The sequence below is a fragment of the Sus scrofa genome, chromosome 6, assembly GCF_054392235.1.
Source record: "Sus scrofa isolate SSC_HxYL_T2T_F1_AM1 chromosome 6, Sscrofa_HxYL_maternal_Yorkshire_Landrace_v2.0, whole genome shotgun sequence".
Lineage (NCBI taxonomy): Eukaryota > Metazoa > Chordata > Mammalia > Artiodactyla > Suidae > Sus > Sus scrofa.
In genome coordinates, this window is record NC_139388.1 from 20823801 (window position 1) to 20837959 (window position 14159).

General features: G+C 59.2%; 2 protein-coding genes across 21 annotated transcripts in view; one reads left to right on the plus strand and one right to left on the minus strand.

Annotated features, from left to right (window-relative positions):
* CCDC102A (coiled-coil domain containing 102A) overlaps window positions 1-13980 on the minus strand; it is a 20561-nt gene extending 6581 nt beyond the window's left edge. Inside the window, exons 1-6 of one of the 7 annotated variants that reach the window (XM_084959821.1) lie at window positions 8753-8830; window positions 7524-7716; window positions 6101-6824; window positions 3927-4153; window positions 2687-2795; window positions 133-249 (exon numbers count right to left, since the gene is read on the minus strand). In XM_084959821.1, coding sequence (XP_084815947.1) covers window positions 133-249; window positions 2687-2795; window positions 3927-4153; window positions 6101-6691 — 1044 coding nt within the window. In that variant the 5' untranslated portion in view covers window positions 6692-6824; window positions 7524-7716; window positions 8753-8830. Of the gene's footprint in view, window positions 1-132; window positions 307-2686; window positions 2796-3926; window positions 4154-6100; window positions 6825-7523; window positions 7717-8752; window positions 8831-12870; window positions 13440-13919 lie in introns of those variants that run through there. The other 6 variants (XM_005655789.4, XM_013988526.3, XM_084959820.1 and 3 more) reach the window with 6 other exon arrangements.
* ADGRG5 (adhesion G protein-coupled receptor G5) overlaps window positions 13630-14159 on the plus strand; it is a 32078-nt gene continuing 31548 nt past the window's right edge. For all 14 annotated transcript variants that reach the window (XR_014805624.1, XR_002344544.2, XR_014805622.1 and 11 more), the window contains exon 1: window positions 13630-13976. The gene's annotated coding sequence lies outside the window, so the exon portion shown is untranslated. The remainder of the gene's footprint in view (window positions 13977-14159) is intronic.

A 14159-nucleotide genomic window follows, 5' to 3' on the forward strand; every position in this document is an offset into this window, starting at 1 on the left:
CCTCGGGGTAGGGCTGGACCCCCCCACCCCCGCCCCCCCGTGCACAGGCCTGGTCCCTGCCCTCTTATGACTGACCGACTGACGGATGCAGGGAGGGCCCCTGGTCCCATAAGGCCCTGCTGGGGGCCTCACCTCGCCCCTCAGCTCGGCCATCTTCCTGTCCATGCTGGAGCGTGCTCCCAGCTCGTCCTCCAGGTCTTCGGACATGCGGCCCAGCTCGTCCTGGTGGGCCTCCTTCAGGATGCTGAGCTGCGCGACACAGCACGGCCGGTTACCGGGAGGTCCACTGGCTCTGGGGGATGGGCGCTGGTGCAGGGAAGGAGCCTGCGCTGGTGCCCGAATAGGCCACCGGGTATCCAGAACAGGCCCTGAGTCCAGCCGCGTCTGCCTCTTCCCACGTCTCTCCCCTCCCACCTCATCACCAGCTAGCGTCCAGGGTCCAACCTCAGGCGCCCCCGTCAACCCATTTTCCACAACAGTAGCCCGGGGTGAGCTTTTAAAGAAGATGAACCCAATCATACTCCCATCGCTCGGGTCCTCAGGATGAAGACAGACCCGTCCCTACGGCCCCTAGAAGCCCTGTGTCACTGAAGCCCTGCCCACCTCCCTCCCATCCCCTCTCACCTCCCGGCTCGCTCCCCTGAGCTTTGTGCTCTGGTCACTGTGGCCACCTCTCTAGTCCCCAAATTCCTGCGTTCCTGTCTACTGCAGGCTTCTCCCAGGCATCTCCCTCTGCCTGGTACCCTCTCCCAGGTATCTTGCCTTTTCTCATTTTCAGGTCTTGGCTTAAGTGCCGCCCCCCAGGAGGCTCCTGTCTTTCCTGCCTAAGGGGGATATTCTCCGTCCCCCCAGAATGTGAGCTCGGGACGACAGAGAGCGTGTCTGTCTACCCACCTTTGTACCCCGGTATGGCCCCAGCCACAGGGCAGCCCTCAGTGACACTGGCTGAAAGCATCCAGTGGAGCTGAAGGCAGGTCTGCCCGTGGGTGTGGGGCTGGTCTCATCAGAATCGCCTGGGGTATTTTTGTGTATTTATTTATCTTTTGTCTTTTTAGGGCCACATCTGTGGCATATGGAGGTTCCCAGGCTAGGGGTCCAATCAGAGCTGCAGCCGCCGGCCTACACCACAGCCACAGCAACGTGGGATTCAAGCTGTGTCTGCGATCTACACCACAGCTCACGGCAACACCAGATCCTTAACCCGCTGAGCGAGGCCAGGGATTGAACCCACGTCTTCATGACACTGGTCGGGTTTATTAACCACTGAGCTATGATGGGAACTCCTGGGATGCTTTTAAAAAAGTGCAGATTCCATGTTGTACAGCGGGGAAAACTGGTGAACAAATGCTCTTTGCAATGGCACAGAAGAGCCTTAAATATGTAATGCAGAGGGAAAGAAGCTACGAGCAAAAGAGAATCTTTAAAATTATAATTACGTATCTGAAAAACCACATAGTTGTGTTTCACTCACTTTTCTTCAAGTGATCACACAATTTGAAAAGATTAAAAAGACAGACTCTTGGACCCAACCCCAAGGATGCTGACTCAGGAGGGTGAGGGTGGGGTCTGGGAAGCTCTATTTCAGGAGATTCCTTAAGATGTTCATTCTACTTTAAGACCAGTTTTCCAGGGCAGTTTCAGGATTTGAGGTCTGATCCTCCCGCCTTCTGGAAAAGCAGGGATCCAGCCCAGCTTTCCCTGGGTGGCTGCGCCCCCTGGTGGCCGTCAGAGCTGGCATAGGAAGCCCTGAAGGAGGCCCAGCCTGACCCCCTGCCTGCTGGAGCCTCAGTTCCCTCATTGGCAGGGTGGGGACATCAAGACCCAGCTGCCTTGACTGCCATGAGGCTTCAGCAAGATCTTGCACCCACCATGCACCCAACGAACGTTACCTCGAGGCAACCCCCTCTGTCTTGGTCTAAGAAGCCTGTGGGATTTAACTCCCCTTTACAGTATCACCTCTCACTTACAGCCCTCCAGCCACTGGCCTCTATTTCCTGAACACACTAGGCTTGTTCTGGCCTCAGGGCCGTCACATTTGCTGTGCCTTCAGCCAGACCCTCAGCCCCCATCTCTTCTGAAGGGTGGCTTCTTCTAATCACTTTTTCCTCAAATGTCACCCTCACGGAGAGGCCTTTTGAAGACCCACCGCCTCACCTCTCCGACTGTTTTGCCTCTTTCACGGCTTCTGAATTTATCTCTCTGGTTCTGTTGGTCTCCCCCTTCCCACGCCCTCTCAAGGTGAGCTCCTGAAGGTAAGGACACTGCCTGCCCCAGCATGCAGAACACAACCTGGCACATGGCTGGTGTGAATGAGTGAATTCCCTTCTTTCTCCCATTCCCACTAGTGAAATTCAACAACGCAGTGCTAAAAAAATAAAAAGAAAGAAAAGAAGAGGAGTTCCCGTTATGGCTCAGCAGTAATGGACCTGACAAGTATCCATGAGGATGCAGGTTCGATCTCCGGCTCAGTGGGTTAATGATCTGGGGTTGCTGTGGCTGCGGCATAGGCTGGCAGCTGTAGCTCTGATTCAAACCCTTAGCCAGGGAACTTCCATATGCTGTAGGTGCAGCCCTACAAAAACCAAAAACACAAAAAAACCCCACAACAACAGAGCAGTGCTGCTTCCTCCAGGAAGCCCTCCCCCACCCCCCACCGCCACCCCCACCCCAGGTCTCCAAGACTCACTTGCTTGAGCATCTCCTGCTTGGTCTTGCTCAGCTCTTCATACTTGATCTTCCACTGGCTGAGCTCCCCCTCCAGCTTCTCGATGTTCCTGCTCAGGGCCATTTTATCCCTAGGGAGGGGAGACATGGGGGTGAGCCCACCGAGGGGGCCCTCTGCCGAGTGCCCCCCGTGTAGTCTGCACCTGTCAAGCCCACATCCAAAATCTTCACCTTGGCATTCAAGGCCCGGCACCCCACACTGTGGCCGGCACCCTGGTTTTGCATTTCTCCTGGAGCGCCACACCCCACACAACTGCAGGTGCCCAGCTCCCAGTGGGGGAGTGACCAGGCCCCCAGGGCCAGCAAGTGCTTTCCTCTCTCTGGGCCCTGGGCTCACCTGCCACTGAGACCCCCATTCCCTCCCATCTGTGTTATGCAGGCTTGGTTTGAATACACAGCTTTGCAGCTGGAAAAGCTGGAAAACACCGTCTAGAGACTCTCTGAAGGACGGGGGCCCTCCTGTCATCATCCCAGGCGGGGAGTCACGGCCAGGTGCTCTCATGACCTCCACCCTGCACTCTGTCCTGGACGTGAATGAGGCGCCGGGGTAACAAGCACAGTGTCCGGCCCCCGGCGCACAGTGCTCAACACTGCATGGGTCTCCCTCTCTGAGAGTCTAGTATTTCTTTACATTTCCGTTAAGACAATAGGCTGGTTTCTTGGTTTGTTTTGCTTAAGCAGAAAGTTATAGTCTCACAGCTCTGGAGGCTCCAAGTCCAAGACCTAGGTGTGGGCAGGGCTGGTTCCACGTGAGGGGGGTTGTAAGAGGGAATCTGCGCCCTGCTCCCCGCTGGCTTCTGCTTTGCCGGCCGTCTTTGATGTTTCCTGGCATCGCCCTGATCTCTGCCTCTGCTTTCAAAGGGTGTTATGCTGATTTTTACAGTTGCGTGTGTAGTTAAGCTGTACCATCTCTGCATATAATTTCTCGATGGAAGAGAGGGTATTATAAGATACTCATCACCATCAGGCTTGTGCCCGCTCAAGCTCACCGGTGACCTCCATGTTCTAAATCCACTGGTCAGTCCTCAGCCCTCTTCCTGCTGGACCAGCTGATCACTCCCTCCTTCAGGAAAGTCTCTCCTGGTTTCTCTGCCCCCTAACTGACTCCCTTCTCCCGTCTCCTTTGCTGCTTCCCTCTTTCTCTAACAGATTTGAAACAGCCTGGCCACCCCCTCAGCCCCAGCCTGCCTCCCGGGACTCACTCTCGCTCCTTGAGCAGCACCTTCTGGGACTCATCCAGCCGTAGCCGCAGGGCTGTCAACTTGGAGGTGTCCTCTTCGAGGGTGGCGGCATCCTCCCAGGGCAGCCGGCTGCGCTCCTGGCGGCCTGAGCTGCTCCTCGGGGCCCCCGCCCCGATGCTGCGTGCCTCCCAGCAGCCCTCGGGCTCCTCTGGTCTGCTCTTCAGCAGGCTCTCCACCAGCTCCAGCTCCTGTGGGGACCAAGGTGGAGGCTGGACCAGTGGACGCTGAGCCCTCACCCGCTTGGTCTTGATCATGACCTCTCCCAGGCCCAGGGGCTTCAGCTCGGTGGGTAACCTCGGGCAAGTCACACAATCCTTCTGGATCCCACTTTCCTCTTCTGCTGCCTGGCTCTCCATCCCTGCAGAGCGAGGGACACACCATCTTCTGCGCCTCCACCCTCACTTCCTGAAACTGCAGAGTCGGCCACTAAGGTTCCCTAAGTCCTTGAAGATTTCCCAGAATAGGTGGTAAGGGCCCTGCTGCTGGAAGTATGCAAATGTTGGGGGGGGGGCACTAGTGTGAATAACTGTAGCAGCAAAGATACCCACAACAGATAAGGACTAGATTCTGGTGCAAACACCTGATACAAGATAGTGACGTGGTAAAAGATACACAGGAAGGCAGCCTCTGAGAGCAGAACCAGCAGGAAGCGAGGGATTATTAACGCAACCCCTTCCCCTCCCTGCCCATGTCCTGCCTCTGACCACAGACCCAAGACGCCCATGGCCTCTGTTCCAAGCTGGCTTTTCCTACAGCCTTTCCAGATGCATCTGGGCCAGCCCCTTCCCTGACTGGTCCCAATTTCCCTATCCAGCCCGGACAGTGGCTTTGAGGACTGAGATTCTACTCCTGTATCTCAGACAGTCTGGGTGGGGCCTCTGATGCCGCCTGGTCCACAGTCCCAATTTACAAATGAGACAGGGAAGGAGGAAGGGACCTGCTGTGAGTCACAGCACAGCATGGATGGGCTGGAGAGCAACCCCAGGGCTCCCTCCACTGTAGCGGCCACCGCCTGGCCTGGGACTCACAAGCAGAAGGAAGAGAGGGCAGAACAGTACCTGCAGCTGGTTGATGTACAGGGGCTCTGATCCTCTGCCCCGAGGAAGAGCAACAAACCCCACCTGCAAACAGCAGGTGGGCCTGGGGAAGAGGGGCTTCAACCACCAGGAGGCAGCAGTACCCACTCTAGCCCACAGGGTGGAGGCTACAGGGCAGGAGAGGGGAGTGGGCAGCCAGGACTCTCAGCTAGAGTTGCTGGCTAGACTGGGGATGGGGCTGGGAGCAACCTGAGCCTGGACCCTAGACGGCCCTCTGGTGATAGGCCTGCTGGTTCGGGGGAGGCTGCCCTCCGCACACACCGTCAGTGTTCCCGATATACTGATTATTATCCCATGGTCTACGGAGTTCACCTGGGGTCAACCCTCAGCGGTTCCAGTCACCAGCTGGGAGCCATTGGTACTTAACTGCTCACCGCCTCAGTGTTCTCCTTTATGGAGCAAACACCTCCTGCAGTTGCTCTGAGAATTAACTAGATAATATGCAAGCAGAGCCCAGCCCTCTGTGGACGTTCCCATCGAATGATGGATGCCATTTCCCAAACTCACCAGCCACTCTCTGCCTCTCAAGGCCACGATCAGGGACCTCCCCTGTGCTCCCACTGCCCTGGCACCACCCTCAGCTTTGATCAACACCTGTTACAAATGTTTACCTCTTCCCCTAAATTCAAATTGAACAAATGAATGGATTCAGCTCTGCTTGCGACTAAATGCTTTCCAGGTAAGTTCTTAGACCTGCTCCTGGTCAAAAAGGGTGACTCCCCGGTGCTGTGGACCACTCAGGTGTGGGAGCGGAGACACCACCAGAACCGGGAACTCTCTGCCCTGGCCCGGGGCGGGGGGGGGGGGGGGGGGGTGGGGGTGGGGGGGGTGTCTCTGGGAAGGAGATAACCTGGAGGCCTGCAGCGCAGGATCTGACCCCCGGAGGGATGAAACCTCACTGCGGCCAGGCCCTTACTAGTCCCTTTTCCGAGCCAGGCTTCTGTCCGGGTCAGTCAGTCCCCCCCCCCAACTCCCCCAACAGAGATCCCAGCGAAGGCCCTGCCCCGCAGCCTTGCTCGCCCGCTCCCCGCCGCGCACCTGGCTGCCCTGGGGTCTCTCAGACCCGACGTCGCGCACTGGTTCCTGCTCCCTCTCTGGCTCGGTCTCAGGACCTTCGGGCGTCCTGTCCGTGGGTCCCCCAGCGCCCCGCAGCCGCGCCAGCTCGCGGCCCCGCGCCTCGCACTCGCCCTGCGCCTCCTGGCGCTCGCGCCTCGCGCCCGCCAGCTCCTTGGTGAGCGCGTCGAGGCGCTGGCGCAGCTGGCGCACCTCCTCGCGCGCGCGGTTGCGCTCGGCGCGCACCTTGCTCCATTTCTCGCGCCAATTAGCGGTGCAGTCTGACCACCAGCGCATGGTCTTCTCCATCTGCGCCGCCCGCGCGCGCGCCTCCTCCAGCTCCCGCAGCCGCAGCTCCTCGCGGCTCTCCCAGTCCCCGTCCGCCAGCAGCGTGGGCGCCGGTGGCAGCGGCAGCGACGGCGGCGGCCCGGGCGATGGCGTGCCGCTGGGCGGCGTGGGGGGCAGCGAGTCGGCTGGCCCCATGCGCTCAGGCGACGGGCTACCCAGGATGGTCAGCAGGCTGCCCTTGGACAGCTGCGGAGACTCAGCCAGCCGTGGGCTCGGCCCGTGGCTCATGGTGCTGCCGTGGGGACCGGGCTTGCGGGCCCTGGGCTGGGACTCCCGGACTCAGGGGCGGCGTGAAGAATGCATGATGGCCACTGCTACCCGCTGCTGTCCTGGCCACACGGTGGGGGATGGCTCCTCGGACCTGTGAGAGAACACAACACTTGTTAGGAGGTGGCGACCATCCATCCTTAAGAGCAGCCATGGGTAGGGCGTAATTGGCAAAGGGGAACAGCAAGGGCAAAGGTGTTGGGAGAGAAAACCGTCGCCTCTAGGAGGCCCAGTGAGGCTGGAGTGGTGAGCAAGAGCCTGCAGCGCCTTCCTCACTGGCCTCCAGACTCCCTTCGCCCTGCAGCAGCCACAGCTGATCTGAAACCTCGATTTGCTGTCCCTGCCCTTCAGGTCCCATCTCACACGTTGCATGGCTTGAATTACTCTCCACCTGGAATACTGAAGCTTCCATGCTGGCCCTGCTGCCAGGAGTCCGCTTCTCGCCTCTTCCTGCACTGGGCTGACTCTTCTCAACCTTAAAACTTATCTGAGACATCACCTTCTCCAGGAAGTCCTCCCAGACCCCCTCAGGCCAGGTGGTGGGCCACTGCCCTGTCTCCCTCACTACACTTGCCAACCCCACTGCACCATTTATCTGTGTCCCTGTGTGCTCCCCATCCTCACCCCAGGCTGTGAATTTGCTGAGGGCAGGAGCTGGCTCCTGGCCACTGTTACAGTCCCATGACAATGACAGTGACATTTATGGAGGGCCAACTACAGGCCAGGTACCATGCCGATGTGAACTACCTTATTCATTCCTTTGACGGAATCGAGGGAAATGACACACATTTACCAAAGAGGAAAGAGAGGCTCAGGAAGGTTAAGCCCTGGAGTTGATCCAGATCCAGCGTCCAGGAGTCCAGACGCAAACACTGGCACAGGTCTGGTGAATACACGCCGGCACTGGTGGTATGATGGAAGGAAGCTCTGTCTAGACGGCGGGTGTGGAGTGGTGAGGGGTCCCCCATGCCTGCAGCTGGGCTCTGCTGTTTATGGGCCACATCCCCCTTAGTTTTATTTTTTTATTATTTATTTTTTTATTACTCAAGGAATTTCATTATATTTATAGTTGTGCAACAATCCTCACAACACATTCCCTTTAAAATAAGCGAGACACATGCCCCTCTCTGTTCCCAACCAGCTACACTCTCCCTCCACTGTGGCCTCCTGCTGAAGCCCACCAGCAGCCCCTCCGGACCTCTCATGCTTCCTTCCCCATTCAGCTGAGCCTGTCCCACACATTCTCGCCCCAGCCCCTACGGCCCTGCCCTGATCGCCATCCCTAGCTTTCCTGAGTGACCCACCAGGGCACGGCCGGTAGGACTCACACACTGGAGGAGTGCCCTCACACCGCCTGGCCAGCCCTCTGTGTCCTCCCTTCACCCGCTTCCAACCCCTAAGCCCCTCACTCTGGGCAGGTGAGCTGATGTCAGAGTCTGCCATGAAAAGAGACGCTTCCTCCCTGTGCTGCCCCGAGCCCATGGCCCCCTCCTCTGTCCCCAAGAGGACCCCCTACTCCCCTTCTCCCACCCCTGCCGAAGATGCCTTCTCCAGGGGGCGTTCCCCCTGCTGACGTCTTTCCTGGCACCTTCACCTCCCTGCTCTCTCTGCCTCCTGCCCACACCTGCTGTCTCCCGCACGGCCCCTCACCAGGCCTCGCCGGGCTGGTGTCTAGCCCCACTGCCCTATGCACTGGGTGTGTCTCAGGCCTCGCAGTGCAGCGTGCCCCCTCCAGCTCCGGGTACCTTCCGCCCCTCCTGCTGTCCTGCATCACTCTCTCCCCGGATGCTCTCCCGATTTTCCGCCTCCTCTGCCAATGCTCCCCATCAGCCTCCAGGCTGGGCAACCTGGGTTGTCCCTTGAGTGCTGGTAGCATCCAGCCCTGGCCCCTTCTCTCCGGCCCTTGTCCTCAATAACCCGAACTCTCTCTCTCCAGCCTGGGCTGCCCTCCAGGACCTCCCACCCCACCAGCACGTCCCGTCCCTCAGACGGCTCAGACTCAGCTTGGCTGAATGCACTCACCGTCTCCACTCCTCCCACAACAGCATCCTCCTTCCAGAGGCCCCCTCCCGGACAAAAGCACTTCCTTGTTCCTTCACCCTGTGGGGAACATTCCAGAATCTGCTTTCTCCCCAGCTCCAAGTCCTGCCAGTCTGTCTGCTATGCACCACGTGGATCTCTCCACCTTGCTCCTCAGCCACTGCATCAAGGCCACCAACATCATCTCCACCCGGGAGGCTGCAGCCACCACTCTCCCTGCCCCCGGCCGCCCCTTCTGCCTTCTCTAATCCATTCTCTAGAGGAGCAGCCAGAGTGAGTTTTAAAAAACGCACACCTGACCATGCCAGTGGCCACAACCTCTGTCACTACCAACAGCGATGAGCCCTCTCTCGAGTCAATTCCAAGCCCAGTTCGGCTAAGGCTCCGAATCCCCAGATTCTTCACTCCCCAAAGGAGGTACCACTCACGGATCCCCCCACCTGTTCACTGTCCCCACCGCTCACCCTGTCCCTTCTCTCCTTGCTACATACCATGATCCTAACCCTCACACACGCCCTCAGGGCCCCTGCCGCTGCATCACCTGTTCTTGTCCCTCCATGCACGCACGGCGTCAGTTTAAATTCATGACCCTTAGCGTCCCAGTTTCTCAAAGCTGCGCAGTGATCCTACTATGTTTCTCTAGGCCATTTGCTGTTTGTTGACTGTCTGCCTTCGCTAAGCAGCAGCTCTGGGCCCAGCTCTGTCACCCACCTCATGTAAACCACGGCCCCACACTGGGCTTTGGTTTCACCGCCTACGGAACTGGGGTGAGGGAGGCCCGTGCTACTAGATCGCGCGGTCCTTCGGATTCACCTGGACACCTGTCTAAATGCAGTTTCTGGGCCTCACCCCTTAGAGGTGAGGGGCTGGGAATCTGCATCTTAACCGTCCAAGTTTGGGACATGTGAGTAAGTGGTGATGCCTTGTCACCACCGGTAGTTCCATACACACAAATGTTTATGTCTCAGACCCATAACACCTGCACAAAGTTATGTGCCAGACACAGCCAGACGGACCCAGGTTCCAGCCCCCCGTACCCCTTGACTCCCCAAGGGATCCCTGGCCCACTCAGAGCTCTCTGTGACTCAGTCTCCCCACCTGTGCAATGAGATGGCTGGCTTGGACCCCTGGACCCAGACACAGGTGCAGACACACTATCGATTCCACACACAGAAACACTGATTCAAAGCCAGGGGCAGACACACGGCATCCTCAGAGATGCCCCCTGCTCACACACACAGCTGTACATATACACAGAGAGATGCTCACCTACAGACTCACAGACACCCCTGAAGACACACATGTGCCAACCCAGACGGATACACATGGAGACACGCAAAGATACAAACTCCTCCCGCAGACAAGCAGATGCTCACACTCACATACACACACAAACACACATACGGACATTCACACTCCTCTCCCGTTTTCCTGGCCCAGCTCCACATGGCGAAGCTCTCGGAAAAGAAAAACAATGTGAGAGCCTGCGGGGGAGGGGAAGGAGACAGGAAATCCGAGTGCCAGCAGGGGCCAGAGAATGGGTGGGGGGTAAGGAGGGGGTCCTCTGGGTGGGCCCCCATGTGCTGGGCCTTTCCTGTGGCCCCTAAACTGACAGGGTGGCAGGGAGGGGGCCACTGTCATATCCTCTCTGCCTCTGGGATCTGCCAGGCCTGGCATGGGGCTTGGCAGGGAGGGGGTGGCCCGCTCCTTCCAGGAATCCCAAGCTTGTCGCGCAGGGGCAGGGCGGGCGCCACCCAGGCCCCTAATGGCTTCCAGGCGCCTACGCTAAAGGCAGGGGTGGGCTCTAGACTCAACTCCAGTTCCCCTCCCAGCAGCCTGGCCCTGCCCCTTCTGGGGGTCGGGGAGGAGGATGAGGAACAGTGGGGACAGGGGGGCTCTGCACAGCTCTCCTGCAGGCCCAGGGTCCCCTGAAAGATGTGTGTGTGCACATGTGTGGGAAAGGATGGGGGTGCAGGTCCCAAGGTTGGCTTTCTGGAGACGCCTATCCCCAGCATACCAGGAACCCTGCGCACACATTCAAGGGCAGCTAGACTTTGCCTAGCAACACCTCTCCTCAGCCCCAAGCCCACCCCACCCACATAACACAGCCTTGGGGACACACACACACACACACACACACACACACACAGCTCTGGTAATGTATACTCTCACCAAGAGTCGGCTGCAACGCAGAGGTCCTGCCTGCAGTTGCAGAGACAGGCTCCAGCTGCCCTACCCCTCCTGCCCCATCCCCACCAGGCTCAGTGCCTTCTGCCTCTGGGGTGTGCATATGTGTATGGGGTGGCCTGATTCCCGCAGGATGACACCACCCCTCGAGGGGTTAGGTGGAGGAGGGACCAGCCTCCACAGGCCCACAGAGCCTTTCCCAGCCACCCACCGTCCCCTCTCCTGCCTCCCACCAGCCAGACGGGTCTATTCCTGCTCAAACCCTTAGGGTTTCTGCTCAGGCTGTTCCCCCCACTTGGAATGCCCGCTTCAGACCCTGAAACCCCACCCATCCTTCAAGCTCAGTTTCATCACCTTCAGGAAACACCTTGATCCCCTCAGCCCCACTCTCTATCCAGGAATCATAGTTCCACAACCTTCCACAGCCAGATCTGGCCAGCTGCCCCCTCTCTTCCTTGCAGCACAGGCTTCTCCCGACCCAGGCAGGACACATGCCACCCAGAGCCACTAGGACCCAGGCAGAACACGTGCCACCCAGAGCCACAAGGACAGGCCCTGCAGGCAGGATTTGCTCAAAGTTGGTGGGTGGGGTGGAGAGCAGAAGGCTGAACTATGACTTCGCATCCCCTTAGCTGGGCAGCAGGAATGAGTAGGAAGGACTCAGAGTTCTTGAACCCTAGGCCGACAGCAATCCTCACTGCTCCAGGCAGCAGCTGGCCACTCATAAGACAGAAACTAAAATGTTTTGGTCTGATATTTGCCTCTGGCTAGATCCTCATCACCCCTGTTCACAGAAAGTGACCAGTGGTTCCTGCTGCTTGTGGACCTGTTTGGAATGTCTCTTCTTTCTCTAGCAGCAAACTCCTACACATCCTTCAAGACCCACCTTTGGTTACCCCTCCTCTGGGAAGCCTTCCCTGATCTTGTACACAGAGTATGTTAATGCTCTCAAAGCACTGGCACCTCCCTAGTCTTCAGCAATGGCCACACTGTAAAGTCCACAGGGCATCTTGGTCTCACTGGCTGTCAGCACACACATGCTTCCCAGACTGATGGATGAAAAATGGACAGTTAGGAGTTCCCTAAACCCAGGGAGAGCTGAGCCATCCTAAGGATCAGGAGTCGCTTTGTGACCAGGCTTTGAGACAGATAAGTGTCTGAGTCTGTCTGTGGCCGAAGTCAGAGTTAGAGGTCATCTCATGGCCAGGTCAAAGGTCAGACCTCCTATCTGAGGATGCCTAAGTGGCTCACACAGGGACCACTTTGTTTGGTTCTTAGCATGTTCAGATGACTCTCAATTGTTACGAGAGGAGGAAGCAAAGCTAAGGCCTGGATGGGCCCTAGCTGAGGGGCCTGGAGGGGCATACCTGGCCGTTCTCTGCCCTTCAGCTCAGAAAACCTCCTATGTCCTCCCAGAACCTTTCAGGTGGGGCTCTGGGGCTGGCTTGTGGCCACAGGCCAGGCTGTGGGCAGGGAGCAGAGCCCGGCAGGAAACCACAGAGGACAGCCTGATTGGATAAGTGCAGGGTCCAAGGCTGGTCAGCCCACAGACTGTGGGCGCCTGTCCCTCCGACCTGCTGCCCAGGCTTCAGCCACTGCACCTCCAGGAGAGGACTGAGAGGGAGGGAGGGCTGCAAGTGGGCCTGCAGGTTGAACCTGAGCCTGGGGGGTGGGGGGAAGCAACCCCTGGCATGTACTCAGATAATCCCATCTTAGAAAAGCCACAGATATCCTATATCACTGATGAGAACTCCTTTCTTTACAGATGGGCCCACCGAGGCCCAGAGGTACAGCTCCTTGCCCACATCCACAGAGAGGACCAGTGCTGGTGGGGCGCTAGAGGGCTGGGACTGGATGCCCCCCCTCCCTGGTCATGATCACCTGAAGGGCAAGAGGCCCCTGGGAGCACCTACCTACATGATGGGGTCCTCAGGCATCAGGCCAAGCAGCCACGCTGAGCTGGGAGAGATTGAGAGACTTTCACTGGGCAGACCCCAGCCCCGGCCTCTGAACTACTCTTGAACAGAGTGGACTTCCCATGAGTCCCAGCTCCGCCTCTTTTGCTCTGTGACACGGGCAGGTCCGTGCCCCCTCTGGACCTGTTTCCTTACTTTTAGGACGGCGAGAGGCACTAACGAGACACCGAAAAGTTTTGTCCAACAAGCGGGCAGAACCTGCCAACGCGAACTAATTCGACCTCCACAACAGTCCTACATAACCCACACTTAAGATCGAAAAACCGAAGCCCCTGGTGGGGAAGGTGCTGGCTGGACATCACTCCTGTTCGTACCACCGGAACGGTGAGGCCACCAACGCCCACTCTCTTCTCCTTGTCCTTAGCCATCGCTCCACCTGCCCCAACACTTTACAGAAATTCCCTTTCTGCCCTCCCACAACCGCGAGCCGCCTTAACCCTCACTTGGTCGCCTGGTCCCCAGCAGCCCCGCTCCGCCAAGCGGTGGAGAGCGGGAGGAGGGTCTCCCGGCCGGGGCGACGCGGTCCCGCCTACCCCACCTCGCGGCCCCCCATTGGCAGCCGCCGCGGGCCGGGGGCAGGGGTGCCTCGCTCCGATTGGCCCACGCCGCCCGTCCATCCCGCACTCGCCATGGTGACCACGTTGGGTCCCCGGGGAGAGTTCCAAATTCCGCCCCGCCCGCCACCGCCCCCCTCCCGTCTGGCCCCGGCCCGCGGCGTCCCGAAGGCCGCCCTGCCCTCCCCCGACCTCCCGCAGTTCCTTCACCCCTGAGGCCCGGGGCCCAGGAGAGGGGGAAACCCGGGAAGGGAGTCAGAAAGTTTTGTTGGGAGTTTGAGGCTTGCTGCGGACGCGGGAGCTCTCGCTGCTCCGCTCTCCTCCAGCACGCCCCCCAACTTAACCCCTTCCCTCCCGCAGTAGGTTCGCGGCCTGGAGGGAGTTCCCGGGACGCGTTGGCTCTCAGGCCCCTGCACTGCTAACCCCGCTCACCTCGGCCGGGGACCCGCGGGCTCCGGACGTCCGACCCGCCGCGGCTGGGCGGAGCGGGTACGGGGCTTACTGCGGCGGCCGCCGCCGGGAGGGCCGAGGGAGGGCCGCGGAGTCTCCTCCTCCCTCCCGGGGGGGAGGGGAGGGAAAGGAGACGGCGGGGTGGGGGCGGGGGCGGTGGGGCCCCCGGAGGGTTGCGACCCCACTCTGACCCTGGCCGGCAGAGTGGGTGGGGTGGGGGAG